Source organism: Triticum urartu, chromosome 3A (assembly GCF_056163025.1).
Source record: "Triticum urartu cultivar PI428250 chromosome 3A, HENAU_Tu73, whole genome shotgun sequence".
Taxonomy (NCBI): domain Eukaryota; kingdom Viridiplantae; phylum Streptophyta; class Magnoliopsida; order Poales; family Poaceae; genus Triticum; species Triticum urartu.
The window spans coordinates 730,747,905-730,762,334 of NC_141875.1; the positions used below are offsets into that span (position 1 = coordinate 730,747,905).

The window sequence follows — 14,430 nt, forward strand, 5'->3', positions numbered from 1 at the left end:
TCCTTTAATAGTTGAGATTTGGTTGGTAGGGGAATGTGATGGCCTGACTTATTAAGGATGATAGACTACTCATATCAATAAGAAATTCCTTCTTTTCCGGGAGCACATTCTGACAGAACTCCAAAGTTAAACGTGCTCAGCTTGCAGTGGTTTCAGGATGGGTGACCGACCGGGAAGTTGCTCCCGGATGCGCACGAGTGAGGATAAAGTGCGCGGAAAAGACTAGTATTGATCTGTGGGGCTAAGCCAGTCTAGATCCTGCCAGGAGGAACGACCACTGGCGGGTGTGTCCGGGGCGTTACAGGGAAGTGACAGAAAGATTTCATTTAGTTAAGATTTTGATAGGACTTTCTTTGAATTGATTGCGGAAATGCATGACATGGTTTTGGAAAAGTAATGATTTGCTTTAAATTATTTCAATTTACGTTGATTTGCATTATATACGCCATGGATCGCAATTAAAAGATAAATGGAAAAAAGGGTAGCGAACGTGGGGATGGAAATATTGGGGATGAGGTGAGGCAAATCTACCAACCCTCCTTTAATAGTAGGGATTACGTTGGTAGGGGAAGTGACATCAAGTTTTGATTTAGTTGAGATTTCGATAAGATTTTGATTTCATTTGATTGAGTTATTGCAGGAGGTCATTTTGGGATAGTACCGATTTGGTTTAGATTATTTAAATTTACTCTAAATCTTTTGGATTTTTTTTTTGTGCGGCATCTGTTGGGATTAAAAACAAGTCAACAGAAAGGAGGGAATGCGGGGAGGAAAAAACCAGAGAGGTGGTGAGGTGAATCTACCAACTCCTATTTAATACTCCCTCCATCCCATAATTATTGTCTTAGATTTGTCTAGGTACGGATGTATCTAATACTAATTATTGTCTTAGATTTGTCTAGATACGGATGTATCTAATAATCCGTATCTAATAGTATTAGATACATCCGATATGGATGTATCTAATAATCCTATCTAATAGTATTAGATACATCCGTATCTAAACAAATCTAAGACAAGAATTTTGGCACGGAGGGAGTATTAGAGATATGGTTATAAGGTAAGTAGGGAAGATATTGATTCAGTTAAGATTTTGATAAGATTTAATTTAATTTCGCTGAATTAATGGAGGATCTGGTTTTGGAGAAGTAGTGATTTGGTCACCTTCCTATATAAGAGCACCACATCAGAGAGAGGGGAAGTGGGCACCTTCCTAGCAAGATTTTCTTTGCAGAGAGAGAAATCTGTAGAGCTTAAAGCCACTCTGTAGTTCAGCCCCTGTTTTATTTTCTCTCTCTCTCTCTCTCTCAAAACAATCATCTATCTCAGTCTCACACACACGCCAACACAATCGAGAAGGAAATCAAATTCCAAGAGACCGCGGCCTCTCAATCGATAGCTCATGGCGGCTATGATGGCCTCCATAACCAGCGAGCTCCTTTTCTTCCTGCCCTTCATCCTCCTGGCCGTGCTCAGCTTCTACACCATTACGGTTGCTAAATGTAATGCCGGCCGGACGAAGAAGAAGCGACCGAATCTGCCGCCCGGCGCCGTCGGTTGGCCCTTCATCGGCGAGACCTTCGGATACCTCCGCGCGCACCCGGCCACCTCCATCGGCCAGTTCATGAACCAGCACATCGCACGGTCCGTACACACACATACATTCATACAAATACTACAAAGCATGCCAACACGCGTGAACGAACATTCAGGCTGAGGTCGCATGATATTGATGGTATATGTATATGGATGCAGGTACGGGAAGATATACCGGTCGAGCCTGTTCGGGCACCCGACGGTGGTGTCGGCGGACGCAGGGCTGAACCGGTACATCCTGCAGAACGAGGGGCGGCTGTTCGAGGTCAGCTACCCGCCGAGCATCGGCGGCATCCTGGGCAAATGGTCGATGTTGGTGCTCGTCGGGCACCACCACCGCGAGATGCGCTCCATCGCCCTCGACTTCCTCAGCTCCGCCCACCTCCGCGCCGTGCTCCTCCCGGAGGTTGAGCGCCACACCCTCCTCATACTCCGCGACTGGCTGCTTTCCTCCTCCTCCGCCGTCTTCTCCGCCCAGCACGAAGCCAAGAAGGTAACTAGTAACTGACGACCTCCTTGACCACGCGCCATGCCATGCAAGGTCGATGAATGGAACTGACAACATCGTACGCCCACAGTGGAGTTGTAGCAAATTAACAATGGATGGATTCGTTCGTGCAGTTCACATATAACCTGATGGCGAAGAATCTCATGAGCATGGAGCCTGGGGAGGAGGAGACGGAGCGGCTGAGGCTGGAGTACGTCACGTTCATGAAGGGGGTGGTGTCTGCGCCCCTAAAGTTCCCCGGGACGGCCTACTCGAAGGCCCTCAAGGTACAACGACAACAACCTCAACAGTCAACACACTACTAGTACTATATAGTATAGTCCCTGTCTCTGTGCACACGCTTTTGTTTTTTAACATTAGTACATATATCATCTTGAAATTTATGAAGTCATCATAGGCACCTCATCATCGACGGGAATGTCTCCTCCCACTAAATGCGCATCGTCGAAAATCCTGAAATAAATTCAGTAATAAATGCGAGCACCAGGATTTGAACCCTGATGGGCTGGGGATACCACAGTCCCTCTAACCATCCAACCATAGGTTGGTTGGCGTCTCTGTGCGCACGCTTGGGTGTCATGTCTAGTATCAAAAAATAAGTTGGAGAAATCACTTGTTTTCTTTTTCCCAGCATCCTATTTTGCCCTTAGAGGTACTGATCATCACTTATGAACGCATAAAACGTTGCCTGCCTTTTACTGCTTGTGCAGTTACACTCAGATGATCTTGATTGATTGCTCCCAGATGCAGCGTGCTGCATGCATGCTCTCACACTCTTTCTCTTCCCTACACACGGCCCGTGCTGAACAGCATACAATTGCAACTTGAAGTTTTTACCTCTTAGAAAAAGTTGAATGACCAACCTTCCTAATTTGGCATGATTATATGTTGGGGGAATCCGTCATTTATCTTGATTTAACCACGTTTATGTCACCAGGCACGCTATTTGCAACCCTCTTAATTTTGTTTTCATTAATGACATTTTGCAACCTTTATTAGCTGATATCGATATCCTACGTATACCTAGATTTTGTCTTAATTAATGATGTTAGCACCCCATGTTAGAAGGAAATTTTGTCAAGAAAATAGTCATTGTCATCAATGTTGGCATATATATGCTTGATTCATGAAATGTTTAAAGTAATTTTGCATTGTATACTCGAGCTTAGGAAGTACTTCTTGTTGCCTATTCACCAACCTACAAACGTTTCGCAACATGAAGTGAAAAAATATGGATTGAACAGAAAAGAAAAAACCAAAACCAAAGAGCAATACATTTTTTGTTTAATGAATCACTTCTTAGTGTCAGAGCACGAAAAATGGAGAAGGGGAATAATTTGTATGCTGGGGAATTATCCTACTTTATTTGATGGCACCTATGTTGCAAAGATATACATTCTCCACAATAGAAACGTATGACAAGGCACGATCTTCAACCAGTAGGCAGTTAGGCAACATCTTAATGATTGTGACATGTCAAATGTTCTCCCAAGAAGCCCAAACAAAATTACCACATATGACTTTGCTGTAATTTTATTTTTTCTATCATAGAATAACACCAGTAATTATTTACTATATTTTGCGTGCAGTCGCGAGCCACCATACTTGGAGTAATCGAGAGGAAAATGGAGGAGAGGCTTGAGCAAATGAACAAGGAGGACTCGAGCACAGAAGCAGATGATCTTCTCGGGTGGGCATTGAAGCACTCTAGTCTATCAAAAGAGCAAATATTGGACCTCTTGTTGAGCATGCTCTTTGCTGGGCATGAGACATCGTCAGTGGCACTTGCCCTCGCCATCTTCTTCCTCGAAGGTTGCCCTAAAGCTGTCAAAGAACTGCGGGTAAAAATTCAGTTTACTATACCAATTCAAATTCATTTGTGCTAAATTGGACGTAGCAATCTTTCAGAAGAAAAAGAAACCACATTCAGTATATACATGGATGGTGAAATGAACCAGAAATATCATGCATATATTCACAGTGATCCATGGCCGTGCAGGAGGAGCATCTTGAGATTGCTAGGAGACAAAAGCTGAGAGGAGACTGCAAATTGAGCTGGGAAGACTACAAAGAGATGGTTTTCACGCAATGCGTAAGGCCCTTTTGATTTGTCTGTTTTCTCCCTCATAATATCAGTGCAAGATATATGTGTGTGTCTGCTTACTTCCCATGGTGAAATCACTGTCCATGTACAGTTTGATGCCAAGGCAAATTATCTGATCCCCGGAAAAGTTGGGGAGCACCTTTCCTTGGTAGAGTCGTACTATTATAATAGCATCGTAGGTGTTGAGTGCGTTCTTTTGATGCTCGAGCACCCGGGAGGCCACTATTTTCAATATGTCAAAACGCCCATTTCAAAGTTTCAAAGCAATTAAAAAAATCCCATTGAAATTTATATGTGTTCCGCAGGAACGTGTGAAAAGTCAGTACAAAACATTACGATTTCTAGGCTGAACAAAAACAACAAAATTCTGGACCAACAACCGAAAATGTTAGCCCATTTTGGAACTACATACTTTTTTGTATGCCACGTGCGGAAGTATAATGTTATGAAATTTTGCACATACGTGTATATGTGTCTGTGTGTTCACAAAAAAAATATTATTTTGATTCTGTTTAAATTTGTATTTTGAAAATGACCTCCCTGTAGCTCGGTCACTGTTAGCATTTTCCACGGTGTTGTGCTACTGAATGGAACTATACAATGTGTCATTGTAGACCAGAATAGCATCTTCCGGTCCTACACATTCCAACTGCCGAACTCTCTTGTTTGCGAGTTAGTTCAAATGCGGTAGAGGAAAGGTGACAAATGTTTGAGTCCTTAATTGCTTCTTTTCTTGCAGGTTATAAACGAGACCTTGCGGCTAGGCAACGTGGTTAGGTTCCTGCACCGGAAGGTCATTCGAGATGTGCACTACAATGGTTGGTGCCTTAATTCTTACCGTACATATATTCTTCTGACAGTACCAGTGAACTCTTCTTCGTACAGATGGAGTTGTTGAATATTTGACGTGGACTGACAGGGTACGACATTCCGAGCGGATGGAAAATTCTGCCGGTGTTAGCGGCAGTGCATCTCGACTCATCACTGTACAAAGATCCCAACAGCTTCAACCCTTGGAGGTGGAAGGTCAGTGCCTAAACGATGCCTACAATTTTATCAGCACAAAATCAACTGGAACTAGGAACGATATTGCTATCAGCTTAAGGATCTCGTGAAAATCAATCCAAGAAAGAAAAGGAAAATATATGTCTGGCAGTCGTTGTCCAGTCAATCACAGGCGTTCATGCCGTTTGCACAGTGAAACTTCGGCGGGAAAAACAAAACGACGCCATGTGGTCGTGGCAATAGCACCGCATCCACCACTTCAACAGGACAAAGACAAACTTGATATATGCATTCAGCTTCAGAGGAGTTAACGTTGTGTTTGCTGTTGTAGCAGGGCAACACATCCGCCGTGGCGCACAACAGCAACTTCATGCCCTACGGCGGCGGCACGAGGCTCTGCGCCGGGTCCGATCTCGCCAAGCTCGAGGTGGCCATCTTCTTGCACCACCTGGTGCTCAACTTCCGTTGGGAGCTCGCCGAGCCAGACCAGGCGTTCGTGTATCCGTTCGTGGACTTCCCCAAGGGCCTGCCCATTAGGGTCCATAGGATTGCAAAGGAAGAAGGGGAAGACTAAAGCGTTTTGGCCGAGGACATATACGATAGGTGATTCAGTCTCGCGTCAAACAGGAATGTGCACATGTTCGTCGTTGTTTTCTTTCCCTTTGGGCTTTGTGTTATTTTTTCTTAGAACAGCGCTGCTTTATTTAAATAACTAGCAAGGCGGCCCTCGCAAATGCGAGGGAATGATCTTGAAGTCTGTCAAAAATATTCTGTATTTATTTTTATCTTATTGTTAAAAAGATATTTTGAATCATTTAAATCTTGAATGAATAATTATTGTGACATTTATAAAACACCATATTCTAGAATGTTCTCTATGTTGTTACATAGGTAGTCCTATCTTGATCTAATTTTACTCTTCAAACCCACATTCCCACTCAAATTTTGTTCTTGTGTCATAGAAGATGATAACACCAACTTTGATCTATCATAGTCAGAGTCTCAACATATTTATTACTCACGGAAGACAAGGGTGGCATCAGAAGGGATGCAGTCACCGTCCTAGGTGCCGTACCATCTGGCAATCAATGGTCCTTTGTAGAGCTGTCTTACTACGTCAATAGTTGAGGTCAATTATTTGATTCACATGAATAAAAAAAAGTAAGAAAAATATGCTTGCAATGACACGTTCAATTAAATCTTAAGAACTGCAAAACCATATCACACAAAAGTGTATTTTGACAACACAGTAAATACATAAGTACTAATGACAATCCAACATATTTCAGTTGATACATGAACAGTAAGATCATGGCTCTCTCTCTCTCTCTCTCATGTTGGAAATGCATACGTATTTCTAGGAGTTGGTTCAAGATCTTTAGGTGTCTGATAAAGGCAAACATTAAACATTGTTGGCTTGTTATGTAACTTAATCCTTAGATTGTGTCAAGTGGCCTTGTCAACCGTACTGTTTTCTTTGGAAGGTTATGGGGCACTACCATCACAGTAATATATTGGCACTACCATCACAGTAATATATGATCACCTAGTACTCGATCCGTACTGTTTTCTTTGGAAGGTACTATTGGTACTTGCTTCTTTTGTCGGCCTATATGCTAGTTAATATCTGACATACAATTGGAGAACTTTATAAGTGATTGCACCATTCACACAATTGAGGAGAATATATTTTCATCTAATTAAAAATGGGTATAACTATTAATATTTCATGTTCTCTAATAAGTAATATGTTTGTCTTTTTGTTATTTATGGGTACTTATACATGTATAAAAATAAGCCATCTGACACTTTTTAGTGCATACCACATATATTTTTGTGCCCATATAGTAATGTAGTTACCTTAGCAGACACATCTAAACATGCACATTTCAAATGAACAGGAAAGCCTACCGATTAACTATTGGTTCTGTTTTTGCCATCCGTATTGGACACTCCATCAGTATGGTCTATGACAAACTGGATCACATGGTTCTCAAACTGTCTTGAAATCTAGCAATTAATTTCAGATAGAACTAGCTAAATAATTGGGGTAGTTTAAAATTATCATATATTGTGCTTTTAGAACATGACTAATATATTTAGTGTTATCCACTCGACACTCTTTTGAACCAATAAACAACTAAGTCGTTCACCCAAACCCTCAATGCAACAATCCTAGCTATTAACTATGAAAATGATACTGCAAAACGGTTAGCAGTGAATGGTGCTATATATACATTGAGCACAACGGACAATAGAGTATATCAATACTACAGATAATGTAGCTACCGTCAAGCCATGACAACCAAAGTTGCCTGATCAACACTACATGTAAGGTTTTCGCAAAAAAGAACAGTACATATAAGGTGGCTGCCATCAATGTTACTCTGCCCGTCCACCTGAAGGCAACGTCTTGATGTGTACTTGTACTGGCAGCGAGTACAGCCAGAAGCCCCTTGCAGAGCAACGACAACCACATATCTGAACTTGGCTTGTTCTTGTGTGATATATGCCTGTAGTACTTGCACACACTGTGCTCTCGAATGTGTTCTATGAGCTTGTACATTGCAAGCATGAGTTCTTACTTGCATGTGTAGCTTCAGAGTTGTGAATGGAAATTTCAGAAATAAACATCTAATTGCTATTACTTGTTCGTATTGGCAATTGAGGTGTTCCTTACATACTACATGATGTAATATAACTCAAATGCTGCAAGTCTGATGCATCTTCAAGGTTTCTACATCTGACACAAGTTAACATGCTAGCAGCCAAAAAGAATCATGGATAAAATAGCTTGCTGCTACTCCATGGAAACCCGGTGCCTCTGTTTGCATTCAATTTTTTTTGAACACATACATAAACAAGAACAAGATTTCAAACCATCAAACACAACTGGAACTCGGTAGCATCTTGTAACCATTAATAAAGCATGTTGCATGCATCCAATGTGATAATAAGTGAAAAGTTGGAAAATAAACACAACTTATCAGGTAGACTGGAAAATTCAGTAAAACTAATTAAATGGTATTAATAAGCCTTGTGTCTTTTACCAAGTTGCAGCTATCATGATTGACAGTTTGGAAGCATGTGCTGCACATTCATGGTTTCTTTGCTAGGACAATTACGACTGTCATGAAACCCTATTTGGTTGCATGTCTTGCACAAGTATGTGACCTTGACCTTGGCTTCTTTGTTCATCTCCATTTGCTTTTCCCCATTGATTTCCTTTCCTCTGTTTGTACTTTTACATCTCCCTACCGAATGAACATCATTTGGCGGGTGTAGGTCAATTTGAGCAAGAATGTTGCAACCAGTAAACACCTCATGTTCCTCTTCCCTAGTGTGCTTGACTGCATTAGGAACCATTTGGTTTAGAGGCTCCTCAATGCTCAGCAGACTTGCCTTTGTCTGATTGCTTGGCTTTTCGAATTAGATCTTCCAACTTCTTTTGAACTGTTGATATCTTTTTCCTTGCAGCTGCATCCAAGGAGTCGATCGGCTTTTGTTCCAGAATGTTTCCTTGTTCATCATAAACACTCTCACTCGAAAAAAATTTGATGTCAACCATATGATTCCAAAAAAAACTAACATTAATGGTTGATATAATTTGTGTACCTTTTACACCTTTTTTGCCATCTTTCCATAATATAGAAGGTGGGAAGCTCCTTTTGGTTTTCAAACACTGGGCATCTGCATGCTTGATTTTTAATCTGAGTCCACGGTAGTAGTTTTGCAAGTCCCTCTTCGTGCATCCAGCATTCGCAAACCCACCCTTGCTAACCTGGAGGAGCATGTATGCCTGGCAAGTACCTATGCTTTGCTTTGCACATGTGTACAATGTGTTCTTTTCCCTCTCACTCAAATGATGATTTGATCTGATAAAGTGACGCTTATCAGGTGACACAAGACCATGATTGTGGTGCTTGACCCTTGATTCTATCTTATAGGCATCATTGCCGCACAACTTCACAAAGATATGTGCATCACAGCCACACCCTGTGTCTATGTTCTTATGCCTTTTCTTGGATGGATTATCAATCTTTTTACCCTTTTCAACTTGAATCCTTCTCTTTTACACATGTATCGCTTAGTGAAAATTACCTCATTTTCAAACTTCTTCTGCTATCCAATACGAGCCCCAAAACCAGAGTGATGTGCATAAGACTTGTAGAACTCCTCCACACCCTTCATTCCTTGAAATGTCATCCCCATAGCTGGCTTCAAATTATCTTCACATTCAGGTATAAAAGATGAGCACTACAACATAAATAATTAATCAGCAAGAACCATCATGTACAAATAACTTAACAGAATACGAGAATGGTCGGTTAAAGCAATTGACTTACAATGACAGGAACACTTGCTTTCTTTATGGGTGTACTAAATCCTTCCGTGTTCATATGCATTTGGCAACTATTTGCAGATCTCATTGCTGCAGCAATAAGTACATGATAAGCCTATGAAAGTAACAAAAAGAGGACACACTATTTGACATGAGAAGTACATCCCGATTTTGATTCAACCAACAATGCCAATGGAAAGAACGGGTGGCATTTCAAATGACACTTGGCATACAGAATTATAGTCTACCAACAATATATGTATGTGCATGTAAGAGCAGGAACAACAATTCCCGACTTCACAACAAAATGGTAGCACCCACAGAGATGTCCGCATGAAGATAGGTGCATTAAGAATAAATTTTTACAAACTAGCAAAACTTCGAACAATGCATATGAGCCAGATCGCATCATGTGTACACATAACTCCCTATTTACATCAAGTTAAGAAGAATCCCTGTCTAGATACAAATTGGATCATTATTTTACTCATTAACTCCTGGGCTCAAGAACATCTATCTGCTTTGAAACACTATGCACGATAAGGTAAGGATTGAGGCATGCATTTGGGACACTATATTGAAGGAAATATGCCCTAGAGGCAATAATAAAGTTATTATTTATTTCCTTATATCATGATAAATGTTTATTATTCATGCTAGAATTGTATTAACCGGAAACATAATACATGTGTGAATACATAGACAAACAGAGTGTCACTAGTATGCCTCTACTTAACTAGCTCGTTAATCAAAGATGGTTATGTTTCCTAACCATGAACAAAGAGTTGTTATTTGATTAACGAGGTCACATCATTAGTTGAATGATCTGATTGACATTACCCATTCCATTAGCTTAGCACCCGATCGTTTAGTATGTTGCTATTGCTTTCTTCATGACTTATACATGTTCCTATGACTATGAGATTATGCAACTCCCGTTTGCCAGAGGAACACTTTGGGTGCTACCAAACGTCACAACGTAACTGGGTGATTATAAAGGAGTACTACAGGTGTCTCCAAACGTAGATGTTGGGTTGGCGTATTTCGAGATTAGGATTTGTCACTCCAATTGTCGGAGAGGTATCTCTGGGCCGTCTCGGTAATGCACATCACATAAGCCTTGCAAGCACTGCAACTAATATGTTAGTTGTGAGATGATGTATTACGGAACGAGTAAAGAGACTTGCCGGTAACGAGATTGAACCAGGTATTGGATACCGACGATCGAATCTCGGGCAAGTAACATACCGATGACAAAGGGAACAACGTATGTTGTTATGCGGTCTGACCGATAAAGATCTTCGTAGAATATGTAGGAGCCAATATGGGCATCCAGGTCCCGCTATTGGTTATTGACCAGAGATGTGTCTCAGTCATGTCTGCATTGTTCTCGAACCGTAGGGTCCGCACGCTTAACGTTACGATGACAGTTATTATGAGTTTATGCATTTTGATGTACCGAAGGTTGTTCGGAGTCCCGGATGTGATCACGGACATGACGAGGAGTCTTGAAATGGTCGAGACATAAAGATTGATATATTGGAAGCCTATGTTTGGATATCGGAAGTGTTCCGGGTGAAATCGGGATTTTACCGGAGTACCGGGAGGTTACCGGAACCCCCCGGGAACTATATGGGCCTTAGTGGGCTTTAGTGGAAAGGAGAAAGGGGCAGCCCAAGGTGGCCGCGCGCCTTCCCCCTCCCCTAGTCCTATTAGGACTAGGAGAGGTGGCCGGCCCCCCTCTCTCTCTTCCCCCCCTCGAGGAATCCTATTCCAACTAGGATTGGCGGGGGGGGGGGGGGGAATCCTACTCCCAGAGGGAGTAGGACTCTCCTAGCGCGCCCTCCTTGGCCGGCCAGCCCCTCCCCCTTGGATCCTTTATATACGGGGGCAGGGGGGCACCCTAGAACACACAAGTTGATCCTTGAGATCATTCCTTAGCCGTGTGCGGTGCCCCCTGCCACCATATTCCACCTCGATCATATTGTAGCAGTGCTTAGGCGAAGCCCTGCGACGGTAGAACATCAAGATCGTCACCACGCCGTCGTGCTTATGGAACTCCTCCCCGATGCTTTGCTGGATCGGAGCCCGGGGATCGTCATCGAGCTGTACGTGTGCTAAGAACTCGGAGGTGCTGGAGTAACGGTGCTTGGATCGGTCGGATGGGGAAGACGTACGACTACTTCCTCTACGTTGTGTGAACGCTTCCGCAGTCGGTCTGCGTGGGTACGTAGACAACACTCTCCCCTCTCGTTGCTGTGCATCACCATGATCTTGCGTGTGCGTAGGAAATTTTTTGAAATTACTACGTTCCCCAACAGTGGCATCCGAGCCTAGGTTTTATGGTTTGATGTTATATGCACGAGTAGAACACAAGTGAGTTGTGGGCGATATAAGTCATACTGCCTACTAGCATGTCATACTTTGGTTCGGCAGTATTGTTGGACGAGACGACCCGGACCAACATTACGCGTACGCTTACGCGAGACCGGTTCCCCCGACGTGCTTTGCACACAGGTGGCTTGCAGGCGACTGTCTCTCCAACTTTAGTTGAACCAAGTGTGGCTACGCCCGGTCCTTGCGAAGGTTAAAACGAAGTCTATTTGACAAACTATCGTTGTGGTTTTGATGCGTAGGTGAGATTGGTTCTTGCTTAAGCCCGTAGCAGCCACGTAAAACTTGCAACAACAAAGTAGAGGACGTCTAACTTATTTTTGCAGGGCATGTTGTGATGTGATATGGTCAAGGCATGATGCTGAATTTTATTGTATGAAATGATCATGTTTTGTAACCAAGTTATCGGCAACTGGCAGGAGCCATATGGTTGTCGCTTTATTGTATACAATGCAATCGCGATGTAATGCTTTACTTTATCACTAAGCGGTAGCGATAGTCGTGGAAGCATAAGATTGGCGAGACAACAACGATGCTACGATGGAGATCAAGGTGTTGCGCCGGTGACGATGGTGATCATGACGGTGCTTCGGAGATGGAGATCACAAGCACAAGATGATGATGGCCATATCATATCACTTATATTGATTGCATGTGATGTTTATCTTTTTATGCATCTTATCTTGATTTGATTGACGGTAGCATTATAAGATGATCTCTCACTAAATTATCAAGAAGTGTTCTCCCTGAATATGCACCGTTGCCAAAGTTCGTCGTGCCCAGACACCACGTGATGATCGGGTGTGATAAGCTCTACGTCCATCTACAACGGGTGCAAGCCAGTTTTGCACACGCAGAATACTCAGGTTAAACTTGACGAGCCTAGCATATGCAGATATGGCCTCGGAACACGGAGACCGAAAGGTCGAGCGTGAATCATATAGTAGATATGATCAACATAACGATGTTCACCATTGAAAACTACTCCATCTCACGTGATGATCGGTTATGGTTTAGTTGATTTGGATCACGTGATCACTTAGAGGATTAGAGGGATGTCTATCTAAGTGGGAGTTCTTAAGTAATTTGATTAATTGAACTTAAACTTATCATGAACTTAGTACCTGATAGTATCTTGCTTGTTTATGTTGATTGTAGATAGATGGCTCGTGCTGTTGTTCCGTTGAATTTTAATGCGTTCCTTGAGAAAGCAAAGTTGAAAGATGATGGTAGCAATTACACGGACTGGGTCCGTAACTTGAGGATTATCCTCATTGCTACTCAGAAGAATTACGTCCTGGAAGCACCGCTGGGTGCCAGGCCTGCTGCTGGAGCAACACCAGATGTTATGAACGTCTGGCAGAGCAAAGCTGATGACTACTCGATAGTTCAGTGTGCCATGCTTTACGGCTTAGAATCGGGACTTCAACGACGTTTTGAACGTCATGGAGCATATGAGATGTTCCAGGAGTTGAAGTTAATATTTCAAGCAAATGCCCGGATTGAGAGATATGAAGTCTCCAATAAGTTCTATAGCTGCAAAATGGAGGAGAACAGTTCTGCCAGTGAGCATATACTCAAAATGTCTGGGTATAATAATCACTTGATTCAGATGGGAGTTAATCTTCCAGATGATTGCGTCATTGACAGAATTCTCCAATCATTGCCACCAAGCTACAAGAGCTTCGTGATAAACTATAATATGCAAGGGATGAACAAGACTATTCCCGAGCTCTTCGCAATGCTGAAAGCTGCGGAGGTAGAAATCAAGAAGGAGCATCAAGTGTTGATGGTTAACAAGACCACTAGTTTCAAGAAAAAGGGCAAAGGGAAGAAGAAGGGGAACTTCAAGAAGAACGGCAAGCAAGTTGCTGCTCAGGAGAAGAAACCCAAGTCTGGACCCAAGCCTGAAACTGAGTGCTTCTACTACAAGCAGACTGGTCACTGGAAGTGGAACTGCCCCAAGTATTTGGCGGATAAGAAGGATGACAAGGTGAATAAAGGTATATGTGATATACATTTTATTGATGTGTACCTTACTAGAGCTCGCAGTAGCACCTGGGTATTTGATACTGGTTCTGTTGCTAATATTTGCAACTCGAAACAGGGACTACGGATTAAGCGAACACTGGCGAAGGACGAGGTGACGATGCGCGTGGGAAACGGTTCCAAAGTCGATGTGATCGCGGTCGGCACGCTACCTCTACATCTACCTTCGGGATTAATATTAGACCTAAATAATTGTTATTTGGTGCTAGCGTTGAGCATGAACATTATATCTGGATCTTGTTTGATGCGAGACGGTTATTCATTTAAATCAGAGAACAATGGTTGTTCTATTTATATGAGTAATATCTTTTATGATCATGCACCTTTGAAGAGTGGTCTATTTTTGATGAATCTCGATAGTAGTAACACACATATTCATAATGTTGAAACCAAAAGATGCAGAGTTGATAATGATAGTGCAACTTATTTGTG

At 42.3% G+C, this 14,430-nt stretch overlaps 1 protein-coding gene and 1 pseudogene across 2 annotated transcripts; one reads left to right on the forward strand and one right to left on the reverse strand.

The window, feature by feature from the left end:
- Positions 1–1,215: 1,215 nt before the first annotated feature.
- Positions 1,216–6,082, forward strand: LOC125549501 (steroid (22S)-hydroxylase-like). 2 transcript variants are annotated; one of them, XM_048712908.2, is made up of 8 exons: positions 1,216–1,644; positions 1,756–2,089; positions 2,218–2,370; positions 3,694–3,945; positions 4,104–4,196; positions 4,948–5,026; positions 5,128–5,234; positions 5,545–6,082. In XM_048712908.2, exons 1-8 carry the CDS (start codon positions 1,403–1,405, stop codon positions 5,785–5,787), a joined length of 1,503 nt encoding a protein of 500 aa, XP_048568865.2. In that variant the 5' UTR covers positions 1,216–1,402; the 3' UTR covers positions 5,788–6,082. The 2 variants fall into 2 exon arrangements, with proteins under 2 accessions (XP_048568865.2, XP_048568866.2); XM_048712909.2 differs by having other exon boundaries at positions 5,548–6,082.
- A 2,194-nt stretch (positions 6,083–8,276) lies between these two features.
- On the reverse strand, positions 8,277–8,781 carry LOC147982346 (uncharacterized; annotated as a pseudogene).
- Between the last annotated feature and the right edge of the window lie 5,649 nt (positions 8,782–14,430).

Excerpts from the sequence above, each read along its gene's own strand:
- LOC125549501 (XM_048712908.2), top strand. The coding sequence starts at position 1,403 with ATGGCGGCTATGATGGCCTCCATAACCAGCGAGCTCCTTTTCTTCCTG. Across the intron at positions 2,371-3,693 it reads CCTACTCGAAGGCCCTCAAG|TCGCGAGCCACCATACTTGG; the intron begins GTACAACGACAA and ends TTTTGCGTGCAG. Across the intron at positions 5,235-5,544 it reads TCAACCCTTGGAGGTGGAAG|CAGGGCAACACATCCGCCGT; the intron begins GTCAGTGCCTAA and ends TTGCTGTTGTAG.